We start from the raw sequence: 13903 nt of genomic DNA, 5'->3' as shown, positions 1-13903 counted from the left end.
CAAAAATAAAAGAGTTCACACATATTACACAGCCTGCTGCTCATAACTGCTTAAGAGTGCGCTGGCCACGAGCGATGACATCGTGGAGGCTATTGTCGGACCCACACACACATTTCATGAGGAAAGTTATCGTGCACGTTATAATCAGCCCAGAAGTTTCGTCTGAATTGCATATGTTTCTACTTTCACATGCAAATGACTTGCACTTATGAATATGATAACGTTCCGGCATCAATTCTAGTAGGGTAAACCGTACTTAACTTACGCTTTCGAAACGGACTGTTTTGCCCTGCCATCATTAGCTGAAGCTGTGTGTGAACAAGAAGCGGCTGCAGAGTGCGAGTTGCTCCGTCTCTCACGCAGCCAGAGAGAGATTCTCCGGCGTTCTGCAACAACGCTTAGCTGCCGATTAATTAAAAAATGCCAAAAATATGCCGGCCGATCAATCGGTCAACCTCTAATCTAGAGCTTATGAACATGGCTTCTCCATTGGGAAATTTGTTTCCCATTGAAGGGACCATCCCACTAAAGAACAACTTGTTCTATACTGGCAAAGAACAGTTCCAAAGAACGTTATTTAAATATTAATGTAAGGTTAATACATTCTTCTTGAATTTCACATGTCTAATAGCAAAACTTTCTAATAAATTTCATTTTCAGTTTTACACATTTAAAAAAATAAAACAAGCGTGTCTTTCCGTTTTGTGGAAAATGACTTATACAGATGTGCAGCAGACTGGCTGTCTCTCTCCCTCCCTCTATAAAAGGAGACACACAGGCCGTGTGTGTGAATGAGAGAGAGTTCCACGCTCATTCAGTACGTCCAGGCTGAGGCTCTGCTTAAAGTTAAAAGACTGCTGTTATCTGGAGGATTATCATGTTTCACAGGCACAAAAACAGACGATTCAGCCCATAAAATTCTAATCAGATCTAAAAGTATTTCCTTCAGAGGATTTTTTCTTCTTCTACCTTTCCTTAAAACACCTTCACAGCTAAAACAATCCTATTAAAACTGTTGTAAACCCAAACTTACGTCAACAGTGGACAAGAAAGTTTGCATTGAGGGCTGTTTAATGACTTACTAAGGTGTTACCAATCAAACATAACCCTATATACATCAGTAAAAATCACAACTTTCTAAAATAAAGACACACAATGGTTCAGAAAACAGGCCTGGTGCTATTAACACACAACCTCACCTAAATCAAGCCGCTATTTCGATAAGTTTTAATCTTTGTATTTATGACAGATTTGAGATGTAAAACTCTCCAAGCCTAACAAGGCACATTTAGAGTGATATAAAAGTCCACTATCTCTGTTCGTAAGATAATGCTTGTGAGTGAAGAGAAAGAGTTGCCTGACCGGCTTGCCCATGGGAGACAGTCTGGTTTTGGTAATCAGAGATGAGAAAATGTCTGAGTGTTCGCTGAAAACATGACCACATAAAAAAATTAAGCACAATAGTGGTCTCCCGTGTGCTTAAAATGCTTTGAAATGCTAGCTTGCAAACAAACAGACACATCCTTCCATCTCTGCACTGTAACAAGCAATATCCAAAATCCAGACTATACCACAGAAAACTGATCATTAACGAGTGGGAAACACCAGACTTATTCTCTTTATCTGCCTTTATGAGTCTCTCAAGCTCTAAAACATAGCTGGTTTCCTAAGACCCATTGTTCTAAGCTCCTGTGCATTATAGCAGGAAACTATTAAGGGGTCCATTTAGTCTCTGTTTTTGGGTGCGTGTGCGACAACAAGCAACTGCTTACAGTAAATATCCGACTGGAGGTCATTACAAATAGATAAACAAAAAATGCTGTTTGCAGTATGTACCTGTTATTTGTATAAGCAGCGAGTATATTATTATCTGAGTGAACGCCTTAAACATCAGTGCAAAGCAAACTCATTTCCAGCTACGCAGTTTGTTTTCAATTAAAGTTCTTAATCTGGACTCTTTCCTTCGCTAGATGCATTGCATCGTGTTATACAATGTTATGCATATCCTCAGTAAAAATCATTATTCAGAAGCACAAGGCATACTGACTTGCTTTGTGTGGTAACAAAAGACGCTTGTATAAATTATATACCAAATCTGTAAGATTTTCAAATGTTTTCAAAAAAAGAGAGAATTTCCAATGCTCACCAAGGTTGAATTTATTTGATCAAAAATACAGCAAAAAAAAAAAGTAATATTGTGAAATATTAATACAATTTAAAATATTTTCTTTTTGAATATATTTTAAAATGTAATTTATTCCTGTGATGGCACAGCTGAATTTTCAGCATCATTACTCCAGTCTTCAGTGTCACATGATCCTTCAGAAATCATTTTAATATGCTTATTTGGTGTTTAAGAAACATTTCTTATCATTACCAATGTTGAAAACAGTTGTGTGGCTAAATATTTTTGTAGAAACTGATGTTTTATTTTCTCCAGGAAACTTTGTTGAATAGTAAGTTCAAAATAACTTACAGCATATATTTGAAACTGAAATTGTTTGTAATATTATAAATGTCTTCACTGTCACTTTTGATAAATTTATTGCATATCTGCTGAATAGAAGTATTTATAAAAAAACAAGTCTTACTAACTTCAAACTTTTGAACAGTAGTGTGTATATGTACTGTATATTGAACTACTTTGTTAAACAGTATATTACTGATGTCAATATGAAAGTTAAATGATATATAAAGTTCAAAAACTCCAAATGACCCTAAACTTCTTTATAAAGATAGATCATTCCCTTTCTTTCAAAATAAGAACCTGTTAAATGGTAGCAACAATTAAATAAAGATTAGCCTATAAAAGCAAAGACTTGCATATGAAAAGCAAATAAATATTACATTAAATTTGGTTTTATTAGAAAAACCAGGCAGAGATCACTCTTCAAGTCATCTGAGATTCACAATATTGCATTTTTAATAAGCATTATTATTAATATTAACTACAATCATCTGACAAAGCTATAACTTATTAAACAATGTGGAGCATAAAAATAGAACACATTAATAGTAACTAAATCCAAAGCTTTGCATAAACTACATTCCAACTAAGAAATTAAGATTTAAAAAAATACAGCCAATAAGATTTAAAGCTGCATGGCAAAACTCACTCCAGGCCTGACTATACAGTGTCAAGGCCTCACACACAGCATTCCCTTTTCAGATCCCAGAGATGAGGAAGTGGAACAGCCCAGACAAAAGGCAGGAAAGCCCTATTTTGCATACTCAAAGCATACAATGTGCCAGTCTACTGTCCTAAAGAAGAGAAAGCAGCAGACCCATCTGTGCTGCCGCTGCTCATCAGCAGGAGACGGAGGAGGACACTCCATCAGGAGAGAGGAGGGGGTTTAAGGTCAGACAGGGAGGATTTAACCAAACTGGCAGTCTATGAGCTGCTAAATCAATCTGCTGTCAAGAGGTAAGCTTTGCCAACCATATCTTTTAAGCAGGTTTTTACAACCTGACACCCGTGCTTCACCTCAAAGTATTCAACGTGATATCAGGATTACGTAAATGTCAAATGTGAATTAGTGATATGAAAACGACTTAATTTCCTTCCTCGCTGGCACATTGACATCTTAATGCACAGACACTTAATATTGCATTACGTTATACATTAGTGAGATCATTTAGACTAAAGCAGTCAGAAATAGTCAGAAGCCTGAAATAATCTCATAATAAAACCAATCACAAATCACGGGTCACGGCATACATAAACAAGATCCATTAAGATTTAAGAAAGATCTTCGAAATGAACAAGATGATGGGTGAAATCACTACAAAGTCTTTAAGCTTCTCAGTTTCTAAGCCTCTCTATAAAAACAAAGGACTTGGAGAAAAAAAAGAAAAGAAACCAATTTTGAGGTAAGAAAGTATATATCTAATAATGAATGTTTAATGGATGGGTTCTCCTGTTCAATTTGACATACATTATAAATGATATACATGTAAAAAAATAAATATCATGACTGATCAGACAAGGAGAGTAACGTTAGCTCTTTAATACATGGACATATATTATTAGAATAAAAATATGATATATATTCTATTTCTTTATTGAATTAATTCATGCAAAAAACGCAAAAATAACAATAGTGGACCGGTTGTGACAATAGCACTTCTTTGTATTTAACATTAATTTTTACAGTTTATAAAAACGTTGTAGATTTCTCAACTACTGTAAGTTGTATCATATAAGTTGTAAACAAATGAGCCTCAAAAACACTGAGAAACAGACCAAAAAAAAGTGTAACAGTCCTCGGTCTCACCTACAGAAAATGACACGCGCCACTCGGTTCATGTGCGTTGGAAGCTGCAGTGATGCTTGTTGCAACGACAGGCATCACAAAAATGAGATCCGATTTCAAACAGATGGCTTGAGAGTTACAAAACACCAGATCAATCGAACTACTAACATTTAACAAAGTTTGCCTGGTTAATTACGTCAATATTACATTAAAAACTATTTAATTGATAAGACATGTCTTCGCGTTATGGCCGTTATACACTTTGCGTTATTATATGCTAAGGTTGCTAACAGTTAGCACAGGGAATGCCATCCAGAAAGCCAAAGCAAAGCTTCCAAATCTCTATCAAGATCTTTACAAACCTACACAGGAGTGATGTATTCGTGGGTGTAAACGGCGTGTCTCGTACCTTTGGCATCGCTGTTCTCCTGCAGTGTTTTAGCAGCCGCCGTCCATAAATCGCATCCCAGCAGGCAGAGCACAATCACGGCAGACCTGCTGCTGCTGTCCGCGCCTCGCATTATTGCTGCTCACGGTTACAAGGATTTTGCTCAACAATGCGGCTTTTCTATGCGGCGGCAGGAGTATCTAGAGACTCGTAGCAGCTGAGGTTCCCTGCCATAATTTGGAGTTTTAGCAAATCTGCTCATGTCATTGAACACCGATGGGCGACTAGAAAACCCCTCCGCTCAGCATCTCCGTGTTGCCGCTGTTTCCCCCCAACTCGACTCGAAACAACGACGACAAAAAGCGTGTCAACGCCACCAGTTTAACAATTTCAATGCCAGTAACACGGTGCTGGTCTGTCCTATAGAAAGACGGATTAGACCGCCATCTCCTGTCCAGTATTGTCAATGGACCTTTATCGCACTTCCTATATCCGGTAAGTGAAGCAGTGTATCGCCACTTCCGGTCCCGTCGCAACGCAGTCAAAACTAATGGGAGAATCCTCCATATCCTTTCTTTCGCTGGTGTTACTGTAGCGCTACATCTCATGTCACCTGCTGAAATGTTCCTATTAATATATTTCCCTTCCAAATGTGCATTCTGAACAAATACATTTATTTCCCAACTAACCTGCTGCAGTCAAGTTCGTCTTCTCATTAACAATGTTTTTCTCTTACTGATCATATTTCATACCGGTTTAAATTTTTAAATAAATTTGACTGATAAACACCCTTACAAAAATTGACCATGGTTTTACTATAGTAAATATGTAGCAATCATGTCCCCCCCGGTTCTGATTTCCATTTGTATTGCCACAGTTTTACTACACATACCATGGCTAATTTTCGTAAGAGCCGTATTAAAATAAATGAATGAATGTGCGGGTGTTGCCTTGTTCCTTTTACTATGATATCAAGTGTATGGTCTCCGTTTCTGTTTTCATCGGATATTATTGCCACTTCTTTTAGAACTATTCTAATACTATAACTATTTCTCTCATCTCACTAACATGCAAACAAGAGAGACGGTGCATTCAAAAATGATAAAGATTTATCATGGTGATCTTTATAGTAATGACACTTTATTTGTATAAAATGTACCAATTTTTCCAGTGTAAACCAAATTAACTTTTGAAAACTGAATATGCATTTTTCTTGAATTTACTTAAAAAAATAAAAAAAAATAACCTGCAAAAAAACTGCAAAGAACACTGAATCAAAGTTCAAGAATATAAATCACCAGTCAATTTGCACTGTTTTTCTATTACCTTACACATTTTCAGAAAGACATCATGCCAAACCTACAAAAACTTTTAAACAGACTTTCTCTCTCTTTTAATTCGAGAGCTTGACCACAGGCAGAATCCTCAGAGGAGAGACGCTGCACAGACTGCAGAAGAACGGAAAGACCTTCTCCGTGTAACTGGTTGTGAATGTGTGATAGAGTGATTTGCTGAGAGGATCTGAGAATGAAAGCTGTCCTTCATCTAAATCGAGTTTCACTCTCACTCGCTTTGGTTTCTCACACCCAAGGAAAGGGATGCACGACTCCTGAGGAGCCTTCAAACTGAGCGTGTCGCTGTCATAGCCGATGCACCAGACCTCGCTGGGCAAGCTGTTGGTTCCTTTTCTCTTGACAGACTCTGTAGTGACACCCAGCATCCAGAAAGTGCTATCTCCCACATCCACATCCCAAATGTGTGTCCCTGAGGAATAGCCCACAGAGCCCAGAACACAGGGACACCGATCAAACCTCTCCGGGTTATCAGGAAGCTGCACACCATCTACGTCCTCCTCCTCTTGCTCATCTCGGTCCCTCACACATGTCAGATCTTCAGACAGTATAAGTTGAGAGTTAGCGGTGTTTGGGTCGAGCACCACAGGAGCTGAAAACAGAGAATATTACTAAGACGTTGCATTATAAATGTAATCAATCGATGCTTAGAAACCAGCATTTTAATACAATTGCTTTACTGCTTATTAATGTTTGAAAAACTGCCAAATCATAATCATGTGGTCCAAAAGAAAAAAAGAAAAGAAAATTGGAAATATCAGAGAGGACCTCTGTAGACCCTCATAAACTGTGTCAGTGTCAATAAGTCTTGTAAACTAAAGCATCAGATGATTTGACCTTTCTATGACCATGTCAGGTTAGTTTAGGCTGTAACATGTCAGGTGTGACTCCCACCCATACTTAATAATAATAATAATAATAATATTTAGTAATTAATAATATGAATTCAGTAAAAAATAGCTTTTACCTTGAAAATGTATTTTAAAAGGAATAGTTCACCCAAAAATGAAAATGTGCTGAAAATTTACCATCCAGGATGTAAAGTTAGTTTTTTCATTGGAACAGATTTGGATAAATTTAGCATTACAACACCAATGCACGCTAACCAATGGATCCTCTGCAGTGAATGGTTGCTGATAAAAACATCACAGTAATCCTGAAGACGTGTCCAAGTAGCATCAGATGATGCATGTCTAAACAACTATCACATTGTGAGTGTATATTAGCATTGCTTGTTGTTTTCTTGTGGAATCTGATAGAGCGATTGGACCCGGAAGCAGTGACATGTGACGTCAGACTGAACAAGCGGATTGTCAAGTGAAAAGCTGCCAGTTTGTAATCAAATCCATCATTAAGGTATTTTAACTTTAAACGGTCGCTGCCAAAACACAACTCCAGAATTCATAATAATGCTTCCTTCAGTGCAAAAAAAATGTCCATCCCCTGTTGTCCTCTCACATCAAAATTCACCAACATATGTTTACAACTGTTCTGGAATGTTTTAGCTTATAAATGGTGCTTGATCTGTGAACAATTCTCTCCTGATTCAGACAAGAGACACCCTCATATTTTAGCTGAAAGCAACTGTTTGAAGTTAAAAACGTCTTGATGCATTTATTACAGACATGCTTTTCATCTCACAAGACCTTAATTAATGGACCGGAGTCGTGTGGATTACTTTTGTCAGCTATTTGAACTCTAATTCTGACGGCACCCATTCACTGCAGAGGATCTATTGGTGAGCAAGTGATGTAATGCTAAATTTCAACAATTTTTTTCCTCTTCCATGGCCTGAGGGTGAGTAAATTTTCAGCAAATTTAAATTTTGGGGCCAACTATTCTATTCAAAAAAATACTGATTTGTGAAAATAATGATTAAGAACTGCACATATTCAATGTGTAAAGAAAAAAGGTCATTATTTTCTATGATTACCATTAAATTGAAACGTTTCGTTAAAATTATAAAAACATTTTTCAAAATCATGAAACAAACATGAATACTAAGAGTACATTTCTAGGAACTTGATGTTTTTTAAACGAGATTTTTAAGACTTTTCCTTTTGTTTGTTAATTGCTTATCAGCTTCACTAAAGAAACGCTTTATATTGTGCATGAAAATTTCATAAATCAACTCACTGCAACTGATAGACTGTCTTATTTTCGACCACACTGTGAACTTCAAATTGCCCAGGTATTGTGCAGTATCAATAAGCCCTCCTTGAACAGTTTCTGGTTCTTGGTTCATGTCCTGGGCTCTGGAAGTACATTCAGAGGTCAGCACTGCTGCTTAACTTCAATACGGAGGAAAAAATAAAAGAGTAAAGGGAGTAAACTTGCTCACCTCTCCAATATGTCCTTGAAGCTCTATTGAAAATGTAGGAAATATGAAAAATTAATAAAGACTGAACAGCATAGCCTACATCAGTTTTTTTTTTTTTGTAGAAAAATGACCAAATATATAATTGGAATATGTAGATTCTTTTCATGCTTTTACTATTTATCACAGGTTGTTGTCTTGCTGTACCTTTTAAAGTTACATAGAATTAAATAAAGAAAAAAAGATGACAAACAGAAGAAGAAATAATAAAAGGCTAACCTGAAGAAACTGGACATCCCCACTATCAAATTTAGCTCTCAGTTCTCTGATAGTTCTTGACAGAGATAATATTTCTTCAGTCATCTTCTCAATTTTGTCTTTCATGAGCTGTGTTTTCTGCATCTTTTCCTCGTTCAGTGCAGCAAGCATGGCTTTTTCTTCATCATACAGAAGCTGGTGAAGATGTTTAAAGTCCTTCTTGATGACATTCTCTGTGTGCCAGACCTGGTGCTAAACACCAAACACACATAAAAATAGAATTATATAATGTAATACAGGTGTTATATAAGGTCATTCTCAGGAATAATAAAAAATAAAAAAAAACTCATAAATCAAACTCATCCTCCTCACACATATGTGCTCAGCCTGGTGACTGCATTCGAATTTGCCATGTTGTATAATCTTCATTTTTCTAGTCAAGAGATCAAGCTCACTGCTAAAAACTCTCTAAAATTAAGAAAACATGAGTGAGTTAGAATATTAAATATGCCAAAATTGATTAAGGTCACTAAACATCACCAGTATACGTACCTTACGTTCCTCAGCGATCTCACTGAGAGGACGGCACGCGTGATTTCTGTGTTGGTGTGACTCTCTGCAAACCACACACATGAGCTCTTCATCATGCATACAGAACAGACTCAGTCTCTCCCGGTGAACCTCGCACAGCTCCTCTGAAGGGCCCCGGTAATGCAGGAAAGCGAGACTCAAGTTTTTCAAAGCCAAGTTTACCGGAGGGTTCTTGTTGGATCTTTTTCGACACAGCGGACATTCTCTTGAACCTTTGGTCGTCCAGTACTGCTGGATACAGTCTCTACACACACTGTGGCCACACTGAAGCAACACGGGATCGCTGAAAATGTCACAGCAAACAGGACACGCAAAATCCTCTTCGGAAAAGGGACGTTTCGACGCCATTTCTTCCTGTTCAATAAATCACCCACTGATTAGATCAAAGCGCTTGCGCCAGCAAATACAGCTGATTCGTTACTCACAAAAATCACCTACAATTTGGAACTTTCGCTTTCTTTTTCTTCTCCAGTGTGACTAATTTCAGATGCACTGTACACTTTCATTTTAAATTTGAATGATATTCGCTTTGAGAGTTTGACGTGTCAGTCATTTGACATTGTGACATAAGCTAAGACAAACACGAATTAATTTTTATCAAAAGCGAAATAAAAAAAAACAGTTATATAAACAAAAAGAGACTTTCGAAATAAATTAATGTAGGTATTTTTGGCGTTAATCGTTTCATGCGTGTAAGGAACAGAACTCACTTTCGAAACTGCGGTCATGACACCATAACTTTCTTTAGTCTCGCGTTTCTGATATTTTTAACCTAAATATTACAGCGACCAGAGTCGTTATGTTCGGCGATTTTAACTAAACCACCAGAGTCATCGTGTTCTGTTTTTGTTGGTACGGCTATTTCGCAGAGTAAAGTCTTAAACGGTTGCCATGTTCATAATAATCTTTGGGGTTGTTGCTTGAGCTCATATATCGATCCAATTAATGCAGTCAATAAAGTAGGCAGGTGTCACAAGTTACTCTTGTCACTCCCGTAAATTACTGAACTGTGTGTGTACATAACAGGATTAAGCAAAAAAAAATAAAAAAAAATAATAATAATAATAAATGTCTTGACAGCCGAATTTACAAATGTGTACGTGGCCTAAAGGTTTCACTGGTCATGTCAGTCAGTGTCTTCGCAACAAAGTATGAAAAAAATACTGTGCTTAATTAAACAAGTGAATGACCCCCAAACGTAATATATATAAAATTCAGTGTGAATATTAAGGTCAGTTTCTTTGGGGGTGGGGAGATCCTGTAGCACATTTTTAAAAAGGTTTTTATTTAATGAAAAATTAGTCTTTTTAAAGGAACTATAATTTTAAAGCTTTTTTCCTTCTGGGGCCTGAAATGGAGGAATTTTCGTCAATATTGATAATTAAACAATATTTTGCTGGTTATGTTTTAGTGCTGGCACCTTGGTTGGTTTAGGCCTGTCATGGAGAAATAAATATGACCACCAATTGGTGGCAGCAAGTCCCTGTTTTAATAGCCTAAATGACTTATTGAATCATTCAAATCAAACAATTCATTAAAAAAAAAAGTTTACATAATTTTGGCTCTGTATGCCACCAGAATAGAATTAAAATGAAACAATCAAGGGGTTGAACAAAAATATAACATAAAATGCTTAGGAATTACAACCATTTTTGTACGCAGTCCCCCCATTTTCAGGGGCTCAAATGTAATTGGACAAATAAATATAATCATAAATAAAATGTTCATTTTTAATATTTTGTTGCGAATCCTTTGCAGGCAATGACTGCCTTATGTCTGGAAGTCATGGACATCACCAGAGACTGGGTTTCCTCCTTTGTGATGCTTTGCCATGCCTTTACTGTAGCTGACTTCAGTTGTTGTTTGTTTGTGGGTATTTCTGCCTTTAGTTTTGTCTTCAGCAAGTGAAATGCATGCTCAATTGGGTTGAAATCAGGAGATTGACTTGGCCATTGCAGAATATTCCACTTTTTTATCTTTAAAAACTACTGGGTTGCTTTTGCTGTATGATTTGGGTCAAGCGCCGCCCAATCAACTTTGCTGCATTTGGCTGATGGGCAGACAGTATATTCCTGTACACTTCAGAATTCTTCCGGCTGCTTCTGTCCTCTGTCACATAATCAATAAACACCAGTCACCCAGTGCGCCACTGGAAGCCATGCATGCAAAGTTTCACAGATGATGTTGTATGCTTTGGATCATGAGCTGTTCCAAGCCTTCTCCATACTTTTGCATGAGCTTGCGTGTATAACTTATATATATATATATATAAAACTGAGAACAGTCAATCAATTTGCTCTTTCTCCAGTTGTTATATACGGTATTTCCACCTTTCTTCCAAATGCATCTGAAATTTCTGCCTCATTTTGTTCAATTCAAAGGTAGAACAATGCAACAATTCAAATATATAGAAATACATAAAGAATAGTTTCAAATTCCATTTTAATTTCAGATGTGTGTAAACTAAAAATAGACAGGGGTGCACATCATAATACATCAATCATGAACTGAAACATTGATCATGTCCTTCCAAAGGAGAAAATATGACAAGATGTGGTTTTGTTATGACTAAGATTATTTTAAACCAGTTCTTGTATTCTCAGTCCATATGTATTGAAAGACATTGGTGGACATGGATTGAGGTAAAAATCCATATGAAACCAGAAAAAAAACAAAAAACATTAACATGCTCTGAATACAACATGTTAGAGCAGCAGTCTAAAAAACTAATTCCCAACAGATGAAATAAATGTGCCCACGTCATCTAACATTATCGGTCAATGCATTTAGAGCACTGAAAGACAAAATATTGTTGTTTGGAAAAGAAATATTCATGTCAGCACATCAGGCTGACAAATAAGTATTTTAACTTTATATACAAAACAACCTGAACCTCAGGTTTTAAACATTTTGGAGCCAGTGTACACACAAATTATCAACTCAAAAATGTCCCATTATTGCACATACAATTTATATCTGTTCAAACCCCCCCCCACCCCCATCTTTGTACTTAGTGAGCAATTCTTTTACAAGCTTCAATATGTAATCAGTACAATCATGAACAAGACATGTGAAATGAGGCAATGCTGTGAAACTACATTGTGGGCAATGATGCAACAGACCAGCTTTGTAAGATTCTACTCAGATCGCAGAATTTACCACTACACCATCATTATCAATAATGTTATGACAATACATAAAGTACAGTACACACTGCAGGTGACATTAATTATTTACACACAGCTTGTAACATTCTATGTGCTATTTTTAAACATTCTGTTAAAAATGGCCATATACACACAGCAAAGTTTTAGGAGTGACAACTCCTTGCAAGTGTGGGTGTGAATCGCCTAAATAATTGTTCTGTGTGTGTACATAAAACAGGAGTCACTCCTGAGGCTGCCACAGTAATAATCATAATAATAAAGTAATAATCTCTCTGCTGTAAACATGAAATATGGAACAGTTTATCCTGTTTGGTGTTTGATATTTAAAAATGAAACATCAGAAGAATGGATTCGAAAACGGTAAAACTCAACTGTTTAACTCTAGGGGAGTTGGAAAATGAGCCTATTTTCAAAAATAGTGGAGTGTTCCTTTAAAAGAGGGGTGAATCCATATTTAGCTGCAGTGTGTATGTAGCCAATGTGAAGCGTAGTGTGGAATGATCCAGATCTTTTGCTGAGCTGGTGATTGAGATGATAGGAAGTTCCGCTGATAATGTTAAACCATATAGTGTCAGAAATCATCACTTTGCTTCAATGTAAGCTGATGGAGTTGATCAGACAGTGAGATCTTAATCTTTGGGACTGTATTGATCAGCATAGTCTTGTTCTGGTATATTGCAGCTCTATCAGAGTGCAAAGTCCAGAGTTCTTGCTCTTCCGTCATTTTAAATAAAGCTTTAGAAATGTTTTTGAGTGGTACTGTGGCCCAGCTCACAGATCGCAGTCCAGTGTGAGAGCTGTAGTTTATTTACAGGCTTGGATCTGTAGACTTCTATAAAGATACTGAAAACCTTCGGCCACAGCTCCTCCACTCTCTTCATGGTGATTTTCATCCCATGACCTCTGTATTCATACTTGTCATCTGTTCTGCTCTCACGCATCTGTGGATTTTTCTGCGGTCAGCTGCTCGCGGTCCGACACGTCGTCATCTTTGGGTGGCCGCGCTCGGTCGAAGAAGCCACACTGAAGAAGGAGAGCAGGTGGGACGAGACGGGTGAGGAAAAGAAAAAAAATACAAAGAACAGATGATGAGAATATGATCCCTGGGATAACAGACATTATTCATTTCTTCCGATGTTTTGTCTTCTAAAACACTTGCACAGATGTGCTCTCAGAGGCTGAAAACAATGGCCCATTTAAGACCTGAGATTCACTCAGAGGACTGCAATCAGATCTATTTATGGATATGCGGATTATACAGATATAATTTCCTTTAAAATTAGAAATATATTGTGATAAGCAGAAGGCCAGTAATCATAATAAGAACTTCCTTTGGTTTCTATATGAGCAGCTGACATAAGTGAATGCACCTAATTATTATACATGCAGTTTTTATGATTTCATAATATATGTATATATATTATATCATAATACTATCATTAATCATAACATCATAACTCATAACACACAAAATCAAATTTAAACCTGGAAATGAATGGAAAATAAATAAAAATTTACATATTACTATATACACAAAATGCACATTTTATTTACATTTTCACTGACAATATAACTGT

At 36.7% G+C, this 13903-nt stretch overlaps 3 protein-coding genes across 5 annotated transcripts in view; all 3 read right to left on the bottom strand.

Annotated features, from left to right (window-relative positions):
• Positions 1 to 5122, bottom strand: part of fam171a1 (family with sequence similarity 171 member A1) — a 36618-nt gene extending 31496 nt beyond the window's left edge. For both annotated transcript variants that reach the window (XM_016550749.1, XM_016550748.1), the window contains exon 1: positions 4663 to 5122. In XM_016550749.1, the coding sequence (XP_016406235.1) occupies positions 4663 to 4774 (112 nt within the window). In that variant the 5' untranslated portion in view covers positions 4775 to 5122. The remainder of the gene's footprint in view (positions 1 to 4662) is intronic.
• Positions 5123 to 5874: 752 nt separating this feature from the next.
• On the bottom strand, positions 5875 to 10093 carry LOC107738862 (zinc-binding protein A33-like). Of its 2 annotated transcripts, none has more exons than XM_016550746.1 (7): positions 9870 to 10093; positions 9121 to 9513; positions 8941 to 9036; positions 8590 to 8820; positions 8335 to 8357; positions 8130 to 8248; positions 5875 to 6585 (listed from the first exon to the last, which is right to left on the bottom strand). In XM_016550746.1, exons 1-7 carry the CDS (start codon positions 9885 to 9887, stop codon positions 6035 to 6037), a joined length of 1431 nt encoding a protein of 476 aa, XP_016406232.1. In that variant the 5' UTR covers positions 9888 to 10093; the 3' UTR covers positions 5875 to 6034. The 2 variants fall into 2 exon arrangements, with proteins under 2 accessions (XP_016406232.1, XP_016406233.1); XM_016550747.1 differs by having other exon boundaries at positions 9598 to 10092.
• A 2664-nt stretch (positions 10094 to 12757) lies between these two features.
• The window catches only part of itga8 (integrin, alpha 8), a 72394-nt gene continuing 71248 nt past the window's right edge, over positions 12758 to 13903 (bottom strand). Inside the window, exon 30 of the mRNA XM_016550745.1 lies at positions 12758 to 13349. Coding sequence (XP_016406231.1) covers positions 13260 to 13349 — 90 coding nt within the window. The 3' untranslated portion in view covers positions 12758 to 13259. The remainder of the gene's footprint in view (positions 13350 to 13903) is intronic.

Source organism: Sinocyclocheilus rhinocerous, unplaced genomic scaffold, assembly GCF_001515625.1.
Source record: "Sinocyclocheilus rhinocerous isolate Xijiao unplaced genomic scaffold, SAMN03320098_v1.1 scaffold2059, whole genome shotgun sequence".
In the NCBI taxonomy this organism is placed as follows: domain Eukaryota; kingdom Metazoa; phylum Chordata; class Actinopteri; order Cypriniformes; family Cyprinidae; genus Sinocyclocheilus; species Sinocyclocheilus rhinocerous.
Note: the sequence above shows the minus strand (reverse complement) of the source record. Positions and strands in the feature narration are given on the sequence as shown.